Raw genomic sequence first — 17500 nt, 5'->3', positions numbered from 1 at the left:
TGAGGTGGGGGGTGGAGGGAGAGCGGGGGCATTTATTCTTCGACATGCAGCGCAAACGGGCGACGCTGGAGCACCGGGAGTGTGGGGGGTTTGTTGGGTTGGTTGGCTGGCTGGCTGGTGTGTCACGGGGTTAGGTGGTGGGGGTGTTGGGAGGGTGAGGGCCTGGCCTGAGCTCAGGTTCCAGCGAGGGGAATTCCCAGCCGGGCCAAAGACAGAGGCCAGCCATTCATCAGTCACAACTCATTATGCTAACACACGACTGCCCCGCAGCCTGCAATTACAGGCCCAGTACAGCACACACCACCAGTACAACTACCACTGCCACCACCACCACCACTACCCCTCAGTGCAGCACACACCACCATCACCACCCCTCAGTACAGCACACACCACCACTGCCACCACCACCACTACTACCCCCCAGTACAGCACACACCACCAGTACAACCACCACCACCACCACCACTACTACCCCTCAGTACAGCACACACCACTACCAATACAACCACCACTGCCACCACCACCACCACTACGACTACCCCCCAGTACAGCACACACCACTACCAATACAACCACCACCACCACCACCACTACTACCCCCAGTATAGCACACACCACCCCCACTAACACCACTACCACTCCCAGTACAGCACACACCACCACCACCACCACCCCCAGTACAGTACATACCACCAATACAACCACCACTGCCACCACCACCACTACTACCACCCCTCAGTGCAGCACACACCACCACCACCACCTTTCATCCAAACCCAACCTTAGCCTAGACCTGTAGACCTGTCAGCGCACGCACGCATTCACACGCACACGCACGCATACACACATACACGCATTCACACGCACACGCACATACGCACAGAAACAAAAAACACACATACACACAGAAACAAAAACAAAAAAAACACACACACACACAGAAACAAAAACACATACTTGCATGTGCTACCTCACATTCTCATATTTGCTTTGCATGTTGTTGTTGATAATTTGTCCAGAAATGATGCTCATCTTTCTCAAGCACACGCAGGTAGTCTCTCTCTCTCTCTCTCTCTCTCTCTCTCTCTCTCTCTCTCTCTCTCTCTCTCTCTCTCTCTCTCTCTCTCTCTCTCTCTCTCTCTCTCTCTCTCTCTCTCTCTCTCTCTCTCTCTCTCTCTCTCTCTCTCTCTCTCTCTCTCTCCCAGAAGCACACACACGCGCACACACACATACACACTTCCCAACCCACCCAGTGGCTTTTACACAAATGTGCGCACACTCACGCGCGCGCACACACACACACACGCAAGTTGAGTGAGCCGGGTGTGTGTACATGCAGTAGAATCAACAAGGACATTTCATGCATGATTTACAGTCTGCACCTCCACAGGTGGTTTTGCCATAAGACACAGGCAAGCACCTGAGAGAGTCACAAGGGCTTCTCGCACACACACGCGCACGCGCACACCACCTCCACAGGTGGTTTTGCCATAAGACACCGGCAAGCTCCTGAGAGAGTCACAAGGGCTTCTCGCACACACACGTGCACGCACGCACGCACGCACGCACACACACCACTCACAAACAAGAAAACCTTAACAATCCACAAAAAAACAATTTCATAGCAAAACAACCATTTTCTCTTCGTCCTGATGCTTTGTCCTCGTGGCTTGATGACAAAGGAATAGAAACTCTTGTTTGGGCTGGTGTGCTGAAGGACTGAAGGCCTAAATTTCACGAGGATGAGGGGTTGACAGATCAGGCAGAGGGGATGACAGAGGGGGAGAGGGGGAGGGAGAGGTGGAGGTGTAGGGGCCAGCTTGGTGACCTAAAACCTAGGTATTTCTTTTACTTCAGACATGTAAAAGTTGTATCTTTTCCCTGACAAGTTTCGACGGTATAGCTTCCGTCTTCATCAGAGGGTCATGTAAAAGACATGTAAAAGATGTCTGAAATAAAAGAATAAGGCACTCGCTTTTAATTTCTAATATTGCTTTATGTTTATTACTTTATTGCGACATTTTATCTTGTTTTCAGTCATTTTAATCCTTTCTGTTTTGTCTGTGTCCTGACACTTGAAAAATAGATTTCTATTTAAATGTGATTTTGTTGTTCCCTGGTTAAATAAAGGTAAAAAACAAAACAAAAACAAAAACAAAAACAAACTTTTACTCTAACAGTTCGACATAATGAACGTCATACAGGGACTCTGATGAAGACGCATGTCGAAACGTCACTGCACTGAAAAAATAAATAACAGAAAATAGACATCCGTGTGGCACCAGATTCTTTTCCCTTTACACTTATTATTTAGTCCTGCTCTGGTTGCACCGGATTGTCAAATTAGAAGCGCGGACGGCGTATTTCCCTTGTTTCTGAACGTCATACAGCTTGGTGCCCTGCTCAGACACTTGCCTTGCAGGCCATGGCCACAGTAAAGCCACTGTGCCTGTGTGTCTCCCACTCAGCGGATACCATAACATGCTCGCTGTCAATTTATGAATTCTGCCTGCAATGGTACTGAGCGCTCAAGGGCAGCATTAAAAAAAATGAAAAAGAAGGAAAGGAGAGGAAGAAGAAAAAAAATCACATGCAGCCTTTTCAAGCCAGGCCAAGAATGACTTTGTCACGAATTACGAGCCTGTGGTGCATTTATGATACGAAAATGACTTGGAGAGACAGAGAGAGAGAGAGTGAGGCAGAGAGAGAGAGTGAGGCAGAGGGAGAGAGAGAGAGAGAGAGATACAGTGAGGCAGAGAGAGAGAGAGAGAGAGAGAGAGAGAGAGAGAGAGAGAGAGAGAGAGAGAGAGAGAGAGAGAGAGAGAGAGAGAGAGAGAGAGAGAGAGAGGCAGGGAGGGAGAGAGAGAGAGAGAGAGAGAGAGAGAGAGAGGCAGGGAGGGAGAGTGAGAGTGAGGCAGGGAGGGAGAGAGACAGAGAGAGAGAGAGAGTGGGGCAGAGAGAGAGAGAGAGAGGGGCAGAGAGAGAGAGAGAGAGAGAGGGGCAGAGAGAGAGAGAGAGAGAGAGAGAGAGAGGGAGAGAGAGAGAGAGAAGGAAAAGGGAGAGCGGGATAGCTGGAAAAAAAAGGCAAAGCAACCAAATGAGTGGGCGAGTGGTGCAGCAGTGGGTGGTGGAGGAAGCGAGGGAGCAAAGGAAGGAAAGGAGGAGGAGAGAGAGAGAGAGAGAGAGAGAGAGAGAGAGAGAGAGAGAGAGAGAGAGAGAGAGAGAGAGAGAGAAAGAAGAGAGAGAGAGAGATAGAGAGAGAGAGAGAGAGAGAGAGAGAGAGAGAGAGAGAGCGCAAACTAGAGAGTCAGGATCCAAAAATCTGAAATGGTAAGTATGTGCAAAAGTTTTGCCAGAGAAAGGGGGGGTGGTTGGTAGGTGGGGGGGTTTACGAGTTGGGGAGATAACTAGCAGGGGGTACCTAGAGGTGAGTGCTGAAATGTGTGTGTGTGTGTGCATGAGTGTGTGTGTGTGTGTGTGTGTATTGACTGCATTTATGTGTGTTGGTGACTGTTGTGCTTAAGTGTACAATATGCGCACGCGCCAGCGTGTGTGTGTGTGTGTGTGTGTGTGTGCGAGTGTGCGTGTGTGTGCGCGAGCGTGACCCGTGTACGTGTGTGTGTGTGTGTGTGTGTGTGTGTGTGTGTGTGTGTGTGTGTGTGTGTGTGTGTGTGTGTGTGTGTGTGTGTGTGTGTGTGTGTGTGTGTGTGTGTGTGTGTGTGTGTGCGCGCACGGTTCAGGAGCGTGTTGGAATGAATAAATGCAGTTTATCCTCACACTGACAGGGTAATTTCTGGGAGTGGGGGCTCTGTGTGCACCAGGCAGGAAGACTACAATTTTGTTCCATTTCCATAAAAGAGTCCAGAGCCCTTTTGTGTTTCTCACCAGCAACGCTCTCCCACTGCTTACAGGGCCACTGGACCTGTGATCCATCACCCCTCCCTCCCCCCCATACACGCACATGCACGCACGCACGCACAAACACACATACACACGCATGCACGCAAACACACACACGCACACACAAACAAACACTGGAACACGCGCACACACACAAACAAACACTGGAACACGCACACAAACACTGGAACACACACACAAACACGCAGAAACACTGGAACACGCGCATACACACAAACATACACATACACAAGACTGACAAATATATGCACACACACAGAAATGAGTTTGCCAATATGTATGCTCACACCCTCCGGTACCTGGTCCTTCTCCATACTTATCTCAGCTCAGGAAATGTGGCACGCATGCATAAGGCCATGGCCAGACACAGACCCCCGACCCCCCCCCCCCCACACACTAAAAAAAAAACCCTGACCAAAAGTATTCCTCAATACAGCCCAGTACACAAGTATTTGCCTCTGACATACTGTCATACAAAAGCAAAGTGCAGTAACTACGCCAACACTGAAATTGAGGGAAAGCCTTCAAAGCCTTGGCATGAGGCTGGATATTGCGGGTGATGAAAATTTGACAGAGCAATATGCCTACAATGAGACACAGTTGGACCATAAGGCTTTGTCACAAGATAAAGGAAGTGTAATGAAAACTGCATTCAGTCTACACTCAATTTTGACAAAATATGTAGCTACTGCACTTTGCCTTTGTAGGGCAACATAAAAAAGTTGTATTATTTTACTACACCTTTCCTCAAGGAAGTGAATAACATCCTCATGGTGTTCATACGTCTGACAGTTGCTTCCTTCATTTGTTTTCAATGTGTTTTCATTATTTCCTGTGGGGCTGTGTGTCGTCTGACTAGTTCTCCTGGTGGGAGCTGGACCATACACAGGCTTGCTCAGTCAGTAGACACTGGGTGGCATTTGATTTAACATTTGATACAGCAGACTAATATGACTAACCGTGATAATACAATACAATACGTGTCCCACCTAAAGATGTGTTGTCTGACTAGTTCTCCTGATGGGAGCAGTACCATACACAGGCTTGCTCAGTCAGTAGCCGCTTGCTAATAACCTTGGCACTTAACATTTGCTACAGCAGACATTAAAACGGTTGCACTTGAAGAAGGACTGAGGTCCGAAACGTTGTGCCGATAAAAAAGTTGGAGCATTAACAGTGTTGCAGACATTCATCCTTTACTTCGGCTATTTTATGTTGTCCAGCACCTGTGCCACTGTGATGTGCAGAACGCATCCTCTGCGTTCTTAAAACTAATATCTGATCTCAGAAGAGCAATGCCACCTGGAGATGTGTCGAGCAGACAGCGGATGCTGATGCTGATGCCAGGCCTGCTGCTCCACTGGTCCCATCCCAAACACTATACACTTGTACCTCATTTCACTGACGCACACCGCTCTCCTGCTCCATCCCTTGTCTGTCACAGCACGCAGGCACGCAGGCACGCAAGCTCACACGCAAACACCTTATAGATGCATACACAACTAACTTACCACACCACACCACACACAACTATTTCATTTTTTTTTTTATTTAAACTCGAAGAATCATTGAGGGCCCAGCCCTCATTCACAATGATGTCGAGTAAAACAAACAATTGCACATATAAAATCATATATAAACAACGAACATACACAATACACCATAAATCATATAAGAGATAAGAATTAAGACAAACTATGAATTAAAACTTATGAGTTAAAACAAGTGCAAGTATGTGATAAAAAACTTCCCAGTGTAACTTTAAAATGTTCTAATGGCACAAAGGCTTGAAGACCCATCCTTAGTTGTAAGTTATTCCAAACTGAAGGTCCACAGACACTAAAAGCTGTTTTACCCAGTTCTGTGCGGGCAATAAGGGACCCTCCAGTAAAAAATTGCTGCTGCGGGGGTTTGGTATGGGTTGGGATGTGCCAAACTAAAAGAGATGAAATATAAAATGGGAGTTTGCCAGTGAGGGCCTTATAAATAAAAATAAAATAATGCATGTCCCTTCTGTGAGAAAGTGGAGCCCACCCAACTTTGTCATATAACAGGCAATGATGTGTACTATATGGATCCCCAGTAATAAAACGAAGAGCTGAATGATAGACAGTGTCAAGTGCCTTCAGATTAGAGAGTGGTGCATGTCTGTAAATAATATCACCATAGTCAAGGGAAGACAGAAAAGTAGCTTCAATTAACTTTTTTCTGCAGAAAACAGGAAAAGTGATATTTATTTTGTGCAGTGCAGGAAAGATAGCTTTTGTTGTCTGAGCGTAGTGACAAGACAGTCAGTATGTTTCTTGAATGTGAACTTGTCATCTAGCCAGATTCCCAGGTACTTATAATGTGATACTCTCTCAATAACAGACCCATCTAAAGTAGATATATTAAAATCATTTTTTCATGCCATGCTTAGATCGAGTAAAGAAACCATACATTTAGTCTTGCTTACATTAAGTAGAAGCTTAAAGACTAATGAAGGCATTTTGTAGGATATTAAAAGACTGCTGCCTGCAATTTCTCCAAGGCTAGCTGTACAGAATCCGCAAACACAATACAAAAATTGTATCATCTGCATATAGATGAATAGAGCAGTTGGAAAGGAGAGAAAGTATGCTATTTATGTACATGGTGAAAGAGTAACCGGACCTAATACTGAACCTTGTGGGACCCCCTTGGTTATTAGCAGGGGGTCAGAATTTGAGTATTACCCAATTTTACAGTATGGTGTCTGTTTGAAAGGTAGCTCTGGAACCATTTACAGGCACTTGCATTGAAACCAATACCAGGCAGAATTTGTAGAAGCAGAGAATGGTCCACGGTGTCAAATGCTTTGGATAAGTCCACAAAAGATGGCAGCACAATGTTTTTTCTTGTCAAGAGAAGTGATAATATCATCCATTACTTTAGTAAGCAGCAGTAACTGTACTATGTTTAGGCCTAAAGCCTGATTGGAGAGGCTCAAAATATTATTGGTATTTAGAAATTCTTTGAGCTGATCATTTACCAACTTCTCTAGTATTTTTGAGAGACACGGTAGCTTGGATATTGGTCGATAGTTGTTAGGGTCAGTCTTATCACCCCCCTTGTGCAACGGGGTAATGTGTGCAAAATTTCCATAGTGTAGGGACAACTCCAGTGGAAAATAGAAAAATTGAAAATGTGCAATAATGGCTCTGCTATTATATATGCCGCAGTGCGAAGAAAAAGGGGATCTAGCTGGTCTTCTCCAGTGGATTTGCGACTATCAATTGCTAATAAAGCAGATAAGCACTGTATGCTTAGACACAGGATGAAGCCTGAATTCCAGATCATCGTCTCTGACATTGTCTCTGATACGCATATCATGTCCAGCCCTAGGCATAAAGGAATGATTATTGCTATTGTCAAAAACTTTGACTGGCTAAAGAAAAATGTTTGTTAAGAGCACTGCAAATGTCTGATTTGTCTTGTAGTAGACAATCATCAAACTTAATTGAAGAAGGCATAGGTGTGTAACAGATTTATTGTTTTGTAATTTACAGCCTTCCAGAATTTTGCAGGATCTGAGTACGAACTAGAGACAAGGTTAAAGTAATAGTCAGATTTAGCCTTTCTTACAGATTAATGTACATCTGTTCCTGATTTTCCTGAAACTTGTCCAGTCGGAGGCATCCTTGCTCCTCCTTGCTAATGACCAAGCCTTATTTCTTGACTGAAAAAGAGAGGAGAGTTCAGGGTGTGAACCATGGGTTTGTTCTACTTTTTACTCTTATCTTTTTAAAAGGTGCATGTTTGTCAACAATGCAAATAAATGAGTTTGAGAAAAACTGTAGAGCCAAGTCAGCATCAGGAATTTCGGTTGTTAGATGAATGTCACTTTCATAGAGATCATTTAAAAAAGCTTGCTCATTAAAATGTTTCATAGTTCTTTTAACCAAAATGTGGAGGCAGTGCTTTGGTTAGAGTGCTGTGCCTAATACAGGCAATGGGACAGTGGTCGCTGACCCCTAAATCAAAAACACCACTTGCGGCTAATTTTGTTCATCTTATTTGTAAAAAGTAGATCAATAAGAGATGATTTGCTAAGGTTCTTAGAGTTTGGTCTTTGTTGGATCATTAATAAGTTGATCCAAAAATAGACTCGAGAAAACATCTCTAAGATGTTTGGAGGCATCAGTTAGCCAGTCAATATTAAAATCCCCAAGAACTAGAACTTTCTGAGTCAGTGAATCTAGATATCAATTCTGCCAGCTGATCTATGGATTTAGAATCAGCTGACGGGGGTTCTATAGATCCCAACTATTATGAAGGAGTTGTTATTGGTGCCATAATGAACCTTGAGTGCAATAAATTCAAAGGATTTAGGTTCACTTAAAGGAATACAGAAATGTGACAGAAAAATGTGACTTCACGTAAATAGCCACACCCCCACCCCTCCCAACCCTGTCAATTCTAAATAAATTGTAGCCTGAAAGGTTGACTTCAGAGTCATCAATTTCACTCTTCAGCCAAGTTTCTGATAAAACCAAGATATCAGTGTTAGTTTGAGCAATTAAAATATTTAGGTGGTCCATTTTATCTCGTTGCAATATACTTCTGATATTGAGGTGGATTAACCCAATGCCTTTTCTGTCCTTAAAAATACATGGATTGTCCAAGCGAACAACGTCAGGGGTAGACTCCAATGGACATGTAGCATTCATGACTTCAGGGCTTAGTCCATTATTGAGAGGGATATCAGGAGAAGAAATAGGAAGGACAGTCTCTGGCAGGGAGATATCATTGCAGATGGGCAGGCTTTGACATTTCCGAGGAGCCATCTGCTGGCCAGAGGAGGTATTTGAATGGGGAGGGTGAGCAAGCTGCAGCAGCAGAACGAAGTGATCTGACATTAAGAAGGGCCATCTGTAGGTGATGAGAGGGGCTACTTATTGCCTGTGTAGTTTGATCCCCAAGTGATACAGCAGGAGAGGGAGAGCTGCAGTTATCAGCAGGACCCATAGTAGAGCTGGGTGTGTTTGTGAACTGGATTGGGTCATGCTGTGTTGAATGTCAAGGTGTGCTGAAAGCAATGAACTGAATAAAGTTGGTGGTTAGCTCTAGTAGGCCCAGTTTGTTTGGATGCACCCCATCAGATCTATATAAAAATGATTTGGTCCAGAATATATCAAAATTAGCAATAAAATCATGACCAGCTAGATTGCAGAATTGTTTCAGCCAGGTATGGAGACTATGCAATCTGCTGAAACGCTCTGAATTACTGGAGCTAAGTGGGATAGGGCCTGACATTATGCAGCGTTTCCCGAGGCTTTCAACAGTGAGACATAACGTCTCCAGCTCATTCTGTAGCTTCACAGAGTTCCGGGCCATGACGTCATTTGTCCCCACGTGAGCAATGACAGTGTTTACGGAAGAATGTCTGTTCAATAGGGACGGAATGAGATGAGAGATGTGAACAACCCTTCCTCCCGGGATACAGTACGTGATAGCACTAGGAATAATCAGATCTCTGACAATCGAATCACCAACAATGAGAATTTCAGGAGGGCATTGAACATCGCGGTTTTAAAGTTGTATAGAGGTGCGAGGAGGAAGTTGTAGACCATCTGGACGCTGAGGGACGCTGTCAGCCGTGGACAACGCCGGTGGTGTTTGACACGGGCTACACAAGCTAACGACACCAGCATCATTAGCCAACAGAGGCATCGCAGTAGCCCGATGGCTTGACAAGCTATCCGCTGTTGGAGATGTAGAGGCCATGCAATCTGCTGCGGCCATCGTTGGAGAAGAGATTCTGAGCCGCTTATCAGAAACGCGCTCTGGACTCGAGCCGTCGCTGTCTGCAGACCTGTTGCGCTTGGAGGTAACTTTGCGAGCTACATGTTGACGCGGTGATGGATGGCCTGGCCTGAGCCGCTTATCAGAAACGCGCTCTGGACTCGAGCCGTCGCTGTCTGCGGACCTGTTGCGCTTGGAGTTAGCTTTGCGAGCTACATGTTAACTAACTTACCCCACCCCACCACACCACCCTCCTCCCCCTTAAACACACACACGCACACGCACACGCACACGCACACACACACGCACACACACACACACGGACGCACACACACACACACAGCTTGTTTATAGAAAACATCTGGATACAATTACCCGCTCGGTGGAAAGCAGAGCAACAGTTTTTGTTGCTGCTGGAGGTGGGGGTTGGGGGCTCGTGGGAGAACAAACAAGCCCATTATTTACACATGACAGAGAAAGAGAAAGAGAAAGAGAGGGGGGGGGTGTAGGGAGAGAAAGAGAGGATAAGAGAGGGATGGAGAGATGAAGGGATTGAGGTGGTGTGTGTGTGTGTGTGTGTGTGTGTGTGTGTGTGTGTGTGTGTGTGTGTGTGTGTGTGTGTGTGTGTGTGTACGTGTGTATTTGCGTGCTTGCGTTTGTGTGTTTGTGCGTGTAGGCTATATGTGCGTGTATGTGTGCGTGTGTGTGTGTGTGTGTGCGTGCGTGCGTGTGTGTGTGCGTGCGTGCGTTAGGGGTGTTTGAGTAAAGAGATGCACAATACTTAAGAAAAGAAGAACTTACCCCAATTCCGCCACAGGGCAGCCGTACAAACATAGGTGTCACCGAGCCTGAGAAAGGAGATTGGAGAGAGAGAAAGAGAGAGAGAAAGAGAGAGAGAGAGAGAGAGAGAGAGAGAGAGAGAGAGAGAGAGAGAGAGAGAGAGAGAGAGAAACAGGGGTTACAAGTGACCTTCACACAGCCTGACCCCGAGGGGTCGTCCTCATTACCAAAGTCATCCGAGAAATGTGAGAGTCCACCACCTCCTGCACCCCACCCCCACCCCACCCCAACCCCCACACATATACCCTTTTTCCTGTCTGCCCTATCCTGCTCTCTTTCTCTCTCTTTCTCCCTCTCCCTCTCCCTCTCATCCATTTCACCCCCACCAATCCCAACATCAGATACCAGCCGTGAGCAAACCAACCGCTCTTTAGTGGCACGGCAGGAACTTCAACATTTCAGAGCAATGCCAAATGCATCTCAGCAGTGCTCCCGAGAATAAGGAGTTGTTGTTTTTTTCTTTTTTTAAAAGTTGAGACAGTTTCACAGTGTTCTGTGCTATTTAGGATAGCACTTAGCCTCAGCGTGATCACACACCGTCTCTTAAATGGTTTGTCATCCCGTTCCTGGAGGACCCTGATGAGCTCTGGCAAGGAATGAGACGGGATGAAACACCATGGTGAGAGAGGGATATAGAAAGAAGAGGAGGAGAGGAGAGAAAAGAAGTGGAGGGAGAAGGACACAGGGAAATACAGAGTCAGAGAGAGAGAGAAAGAGAGAGAGAGAGATAGAGAGAGAGAGTGATGGAGAGAGCCAGAGAGGCAGAAAGATAGAGGAATAGAAAGAGAAAAATAAAAAGAAAGAGAAAGAGAGAAAGGGGGGAGAGAGAAATGGCCTAGGAGGAGAGCTGGTGGGACCATCATTAAACGCTGTGTGTGTGTGTGTGTGTGTGTGTGTGTGTGTGTGTGTGTGTGTGTGTGTGTGTGTGTGTGTGTGTGTGTGTGTGTGTGTGTGTGTGTGTGTGTGTGTGTGTGTGGAGTGTAGTTGTGGAGTGTTTAATCTCAGCAGGAAAGGACCCGGGTGATGTCATGGAAAATTACATGTGTGGTTGTTATTGGCAGAAAGGTGACGGCCTTGACGGACAGCTCTGGGGCAGATTCAATCAAGGCCGCCCGTGATGAAAGAAAACGTGAGGCAGAACGAACGAGGGATAGGAGAGAGAGGGAGAGAGAGAGAGAGAGAAAGAGAGACAGAGAGAGAGAGACAGAGGGATAGAGAAAGAGACAGAGAGAGAGAGACAGAGGGAGAGAGTGAGAGAGAGAGAGAGAGAGAGAGAGAGAGAGAGAGAGAGAGAGAGAGAGAGAGAGAGAGAGAGAGAGAGAGAGAGAGAGAGAGCGAGAGAGCGAGAGAGAGAGAGAGAGAAAGAAAGAAAGAAAGAGTGCATGTGTGGAAAAATCAAAAGGAACAACAGGGAAAAGCCTGTCCCTGTTTTGGAGAAAAACACCAGCTTTCAAGAGGGAGAGGGGTGTGTGTGTGTGTGTGTGTGTGTGTGTGTGTGTGTGTGTGTGTGTGTGTGTGTGTGTGTCTCTGTGTGTCGGTATGCAAGTGTGTGTGGAGTAGAGGGGGGTGTGTGTGCAACTATTCTGCATTTGCTCAGCGCTGGCCAAATAATGTGGGTAATTGCAGCTGCATAGGCGCTGTGTTATTAGATGGTGCTCCACTGATGGTGGAAACCAAACGTCTGCGGGGGTGTGTGTGTGTGTGGGGGGGGGCTGGGCAGGGGGAGAAGGGAGAGCGACACTGTGTGTGTGTGTGCTGTGTGTTGTGTGTGTGTGTGTTGTGCGTGTGTGTGTTGTGCGTGTGTTGTGTGGCGTGTGTGTGTGTGTGTGTGTGTGTGTGTGTGTGTGTGTGTGTCTCAGTGTGTGTGTGTGTGTGTGTGTGTGTGTGTGTGTGTGTGTGTGTGTGTGTGTGTGTGTGTGTGTGTGTGTGTGTGTGTGTGGTAGGCTGCTGAGGAATGATGGAGGAGGTCCCCTGAGTTAAGGGGGGGAAGTGGGATATTCGCTTTGTGTGGTACAGTAGAGGGCTTGTGGAATGAATGGGGACAGGGCACTTAATACACTTTTTTTTCTCCCTTTATGGTTTCATGAGAGACAGTTAGAGAAGGAGACAGGGAGTGAGAGGAAGAGAGAGAGGGAGGGGGGAGAGAGACCTTCAACACTCCTTTATTGTGAACCATTGTCACCACTTAAAAAATGTACTTTACATTACATGCATGTTGATCCTTCCATTCACCATAAAAGGGAGTAGACCTCTCCTTCCCCATTCCCCCCCATCACCCCCCGTACCTCGGATTATTACCACCTAAAATTAAGCTTACCACCATTACAGATTGACCAAAGTCCCTTATCTAAACACCATTTTTTTTTCAAACAAAGTAACATCAGCTGTGACCTTAAAGTAGGTGAACTCAGTTACTATCCTTGCTTCAACCAGAGTCTTAAACAGGTCAGTTTGTGCCACTATTTTTCCATCCTGCTCCAGCCTGTAACATTTCCAGATTGCCATTTTGGCTTGTCCAAGTAGGAAATTTAGACAGGTGCACACATCCTTGATTCTCTTCGAGTATTTGACTCCAAAAATAAACAGTTCCTTCGTAAAAATAAAACCAAAACAACTACACACCTTTGTAAGTAAACAAAACAATGGGGTCAGTTTTGCACATTCTGAGAACACATGGAACACGGTATCAGGCACGTTACACAGCACACATAAGAGAGGGAGAGAGAGGAAGTGTCTATGTGGGCGGGTGGTGGTTAATTTTTGTGTTCGAGTGTGTGTGTCTGTGTGTGTGTGTGTGTGTGTGAATGAGGACAGTGTGAGTGTACTGTACAGTGCCTGCAGTGTGCGTGTGAGTGTGTGTGCATGCAGGCGTGTGTGTGTGTGTGTGTGTGTGTGTGTGTGTGTGTGTGTGTGTGTGTGTGTGTGTGTGTGTGTGTGTGTGTGTGTGTGTGTGTACGTAGGCACGAGTGTGAGTGTGTGTGTGTGTGTGTGTGATCGTGATCGTGTGTGTGTGTGTGTGTGTGTTTGAGAGAGTGTGTGCCGCTTACTGTCGAGTTTCTGCCGCAGTGGGTTGGTGCCGTAGAGCATCACGTGGGCCTCCGAGTGCACAGTCTGCAGCTCCTCCAGGGTCGCCTTCCTGCCACGGATACACTGGAGACACGCACACACACGGACACACACACACGGACACACACGGACACACACACGGACACATACAAACTTGTATTACAATCTTTGTGAGGACCTTCCATTGACTCCTTCCATTGCATTTTAGCATTGAAGACTAGTGAATTCTAAACTGTGTTAAACGTGCAAAACTGACCATAACAATCCCTAACCCTAACCTGTCAGTAAACAAATGTTTTTTTTTTCACTTTTAGCATTTTCATCAACAGCAAAACAATATATTTAATTTATATACATGTGCGTGTGTCAAACAGGGAGATTGCCCTCACTGTGACTAAGCACAGGACTGACTCTTTCCCACTTCCCGGTACAAAGCGTGCACAACAGCTCCTGGAAGATGAGCACTCAAGGTTCCTAAGAATGTGAGTCACTGGGCTGGTGAGGGAATGGGTTAAACACGGAGAATATGTGTGGTGGTACTGCTGGATTTGTTAAGTTAAGTGTTACCCAATGATGTGTGGTGGGCTGCAGTCACAGCCGGTGCAGCACTGCACTGGCTCTCGTGGTAGTTCTCCATGTCTCGTGCGTCAAACAGAGAGATTGCCCTCACTACCGAATGACTAAGCGCAGGATTGACTCCTTATCGGTACAAAGCGTGCAAAACAGCTCCTGGAAGATGAGCTCTCAAGGTTCCTGAGAATGTGAGTCACTAGGCTGGGAATGGGTTAAACCAGAGCCGTAGATAACAAGAGTTAAAACGTTGCCATAGGATCCCGCGGGAACTTCCGCTGACAAAACTGGCGGCTAAACTGACCATATATGGTTAAAGATGGCCGACATCGCGGGGCCATTTAGTTTTGCACTACCATCTCTTTGGTCCATATGTAGCGTTCGTTTCCATAGACTCTGAGAAGAATTGATATAACAACCGTTTTTGCATGTGTAATTACTTTACCTAAAATGACTTGCGTCAGAACAAGAACAGCACGGTCTAATTTGTAGAATTGGTACACGTAACCTAGCCATGCTAACCCAGACCAGTGGCAGAGATGGGGTTAGCAGGACCCAACGAGGCTAGCGTAAACACACGTAAAACCACGCGACCAAAGACCAAAGACTTCGTCAACTCTTTCTATCTAAGGCTCTGGGTTAAACACTGCGAATGTGTAGGTGTTGGTACTGCTGGATTTGTAATAATGCAACAATTACTGTAATAATAACACACACACACACACACACACACACACACACACACACACACACACGCACACACACACACGCACACACACACACGCACACACACACACACGCACACACACACGCACACACACGCACACACACACGCACACGCACACACACACGCACACAAACACAAAGACACACACACAAACATGCGTGCGCGCACGTACACATGCACGCACACACATATGCACACACAGACACACACACGCACCCTCCCTACAACCCTGGACCCCACTTTAATAGGCTGGACCCGGTGGCTCTTGTCCAGACGGTGAGGGGCCATTTCAGCCCTGTAAGAGGGGCAGCTCTGGTCACCTGGGAGGCTGCTACGTGTGTGTGTGTGTGTGTATGTGTGTGTGTGTGTGTGTGTGTGTGTGTGTGTGTGTGTGTGTGTGTGTGTGTGTATGCGTGTGCGTGTGTGTAAGGGGAAGCCGTGGTGACACCTGCTGCAGAGTGCATTACATCTCACATTTAACAGTACTGCCAGTTAAAGGGGGGGTTGGTGGGAGAGCAGAGAGGCCCTGGAGCAGAGAAGTGGAGGAGGACAGAAAAAGGGAAAGAGCTGGTGTAGGAGTAGTGGAGAGTGGTGGAGAGAGGGAGGGAGCTGGATAATTAGTGGAGGGTGGTGGTGGTGTGGGGGGCCTGGTGCTGGAGCAAAAGAGGAGGTGGAGGAGGAGAGGGGGGGAAGGGATGTTGGGAGCAGAAGAGGGTGGTGGAGGAGGAGAGGGGGAGAAGGGATGTTGGGAGTAGCAGAGGAGGTGGAGGAGGAGAGGGGGAGAAGGGATGTTGGGAGTAGCAGAGGAGGTGGAGGAGGAGAGGGGGGAGAAGGGATGTTGGAGTAGCAGAGGAGGTGGAGGAGGAGAGGGGGAGAAGGGATGTTGGGAGCAGCAGAGGGTGGTGGAGCTGGGGCAGGAGCTGGAGCTGGAGCTGAGGCTGGTGGGGTGTAATGGGGACCTGGCTGGCTGAATGCGGCGGCAGGCTTGAAACGGGGCCTGTGTGCTTTTTAACAGCCCCCCTGCTGTCGATTAGGGGGTATTAGAGCCATGACTGCCTTTAATTGACCCCCCCCTCCAATTCTGTGTTCCCATCTCCCAGAACAATAAACATCCCCACCGAGACTCAACCCCCACCCCCCCTCCCCAAAACCCCCGTCCGTCCAAAACTACCCATGATGCACCAGCCGGTGCGGGCGAGGAGGTCTGGAGAAGGGTGTGGAGGAACGCAGCGGAGCGAAGCTGCAGTGGGGGGTCTCCTGGACGCGAGCCCGGACCCAGCGGAGGACAACAATGACGGGTGGCGGCGGCTGCAACGCTCCTTTTAGGCCGCTTGCTGGTTTTGTTTTTTTATTGTTTATTTGTTTTGTTAGCGTGACTGCAGCAGCTATGCAACACGTCCAGAGGAGATCCAATCTAACTCACACTGCACACACTCAGACAGCCATACATGCATGCATGCATGCAAAAACGCACGCACGCACACACGCACACTACTTGGGATGTGTGATGTGTGGTTTAGGGTAAAGGAGTTGCTATGTGGGCCGTGCAGGCTGAGGGAGACTTGGTGATGGGATTTGGCTGAAGGTGGAGGGGCAGCTCAAGTATACATACAGTAGCCAGGTGCTTTGGTAAACAAACAATTTTCATCCCTAGCGTTTACCTAAATATCTTCGTTCACACCATTGTCAAATCGGGCATAAATAAGCTGCCGATAGCAGTCATAAATACGCTAAGTTTGTGCACGAGAATGCGATTTAAGTCTACGTTTTTCCTTACATACAAACGCTAACCAGAGTTTTTTTTTTTTTAATCTTGACCTTTGTCAGAGTTTTTAGGAAGATTCGTTCTAAGAGGAAACGCCTCCGTTTGTGTGCAAACGAAAGGCACAACAGAAGGGAGAGGTCTTTGTTGATGCAAATACCCAGGCGGGTATGCATAAATGGGCCCTTAATAGGGGTATGCCACTATTTTGGGGCTTGCTACACGGATCCATTGACTAGCTTAGCGACATGCTCCCTCTTTCAACTTGTCTTAAAGCAAGACAACGCTTAACTTGCAAAATAAGACACTTTACCACCTTTATAAACCCCAGCCAACGATTTTAACTGTATTAAGCCCCAAAATAGTGGCATACCCCTTTAATAGGACTGGACGGCCGCTAGCTGGCCCACATCAAGGCCTTCCCCGCATGGTGACGTGCCTGTGGAGAAAGGGCTGAGGAACAGGTGCCTATGGGAGATAAGCATCCCCTCTGCTCTGACTGAACAGCGTTCCTGCTCTCATCTGACCCAAGAAGGAGGGTGAGGGGGGTGAGGGGGGTCTTCCACTGATGGTCAAAACAAAATGCCACTGGCGTGTGATTGGTGTGTTGTGCCAGAGAAGCGTGTGTGTGGATGTGTGTGCCTGTGTGTGTGTAGCTGGTAGAGCTCTGACAACTGAGTGAGCGAGTGAGTGAGCGAGTGAGTGAGAGGCTGTCTGTGTACGGCTTCATAGTGCCCTCTGCAGATCAAACACAGACACTTCACTCAAGCCAGCCTGTGTACACTACGTATGCACATAAACATGGTTTTGTGTGTATAATACTGTGTGATTTTATATAAATACATAGAGAT

General features: G+C 47.2%; 1 protein-coding gene across 4 annotated transcripts in view; it reads right to left on the bottom strand.

Moving 5' to 3' along the window:
- hdac4 (histone deacetylase 4) overlaps positions 1-17500 on the bottom strand; it is a 285327-nt gene that overhangs the window by 56837 nt on the left and 210990 nt on the right. For all 4 annotated transcript variants that reach the window (XM_063213475.1, XM_063213476.1, XM_063213478.1 and 1 more), the window contains 2 exons: positions 13572-13674; positions 10486-10532 (listed from right to left, as the gene is read on the bottom strand). In XM_063213475.1, coding sequence (XP_063069545.1) covers positions 10486-10532; positions 13572-13674 — 150 coding nt within the window. The remainder of the gene's footprint in view (positions 1-10485; positions 10533-13571; positions 13675-17500) is intronic.

This window comes from Engraulis encrasicolus, chromosome 13, assembly GCF_034702125.1.
Source record: "Engraulis encrasicolus isolate BLACKSEA-1 chromosome 13, IST_EnEncr_1.0, whole genome shotgun sequence".
NCBI classification, from domain to species: domain Eukaryota; kingdom Metazoa; phylum Chordata; class Actinopteri; order Clupeiformes; family Engraulidae; genus Engraulis; species Engraulis encrasicolus.
The sequence above is the reverse complement of the archived record's forward strand: the minus strand, read 5'-3'. Positions and strand labels throughout refer to the sequence as shown.